This window comes from Geospiza fortis, unplaced genomic scaffold (genome assembly GCF_000277835.1).
Source record: "Geospiza fortis unplaced genomic scaffold, GeoFor_1.0 scaffold524, whole genome shotgun sequence".
Taxonomy (NCBI): domain Eukaryota; kingdom Metazoa; phylum Chordata; class Aves; order Passeriformes; family Thraupidae; genus Geospiza; species Geospiza fortis.
Window position 1 is genome coordinate 1,586,298 of NW_005054437.1, and position 300 is coordinate 1,586,597.

General features: G+C 58.3%; 1 protein-coding gene across 1 annotated transcript in view; it reads left to right on the forward strand.

Annotated features, from left to right (window-relative positions):
- Positions 1-6: 6 nt before the first annotated feature.
- Positions 7-300, forward strand: part of IGF2 (insulin like growth factor 2) — a 16,301-nt gene continuing 16,007 nt past the window's right edge. The window contains exon 1 of the mRNA XM_005427220.3: positions 7-297. Coding sequence (XP_005427277.2) covers positions 207-297 — 91 coding nt within the window. The 5' untranslated portion in view covers positions 7-206. The remainder of the gene's footprint in view (positions 298-300) is intronic.

Consider the following 300-nt stretch of genomic DNA (forward strand, 5'->3'; position numbering starts at 1 on the left):
AAAAAAAAAGAGAGAGGAGAGGAAAAGAAGGAGCGAGCGAGCGCTTTCTCTAGAATAACAGAATACCTGATCGTAACAAAATAACATCCTTCAGACAAAATCCAGCAGGGACTTGACACACCAAAAAGGCAAGGCGAGGAGAACGTGCCGGGGCTCGGGGAAGGCAAGCCAAAGCCGCGATCGCTGCCAGGGCAGGAGAGAGCAGCATGTCAAGCGCCGGGGCACACACGGATGAGCGCTGCCGGCAGCCCGCCTTCCTGCCCGGCCCGCCGCCGCCGCAAGACGTTGAGAGCAGCAGCG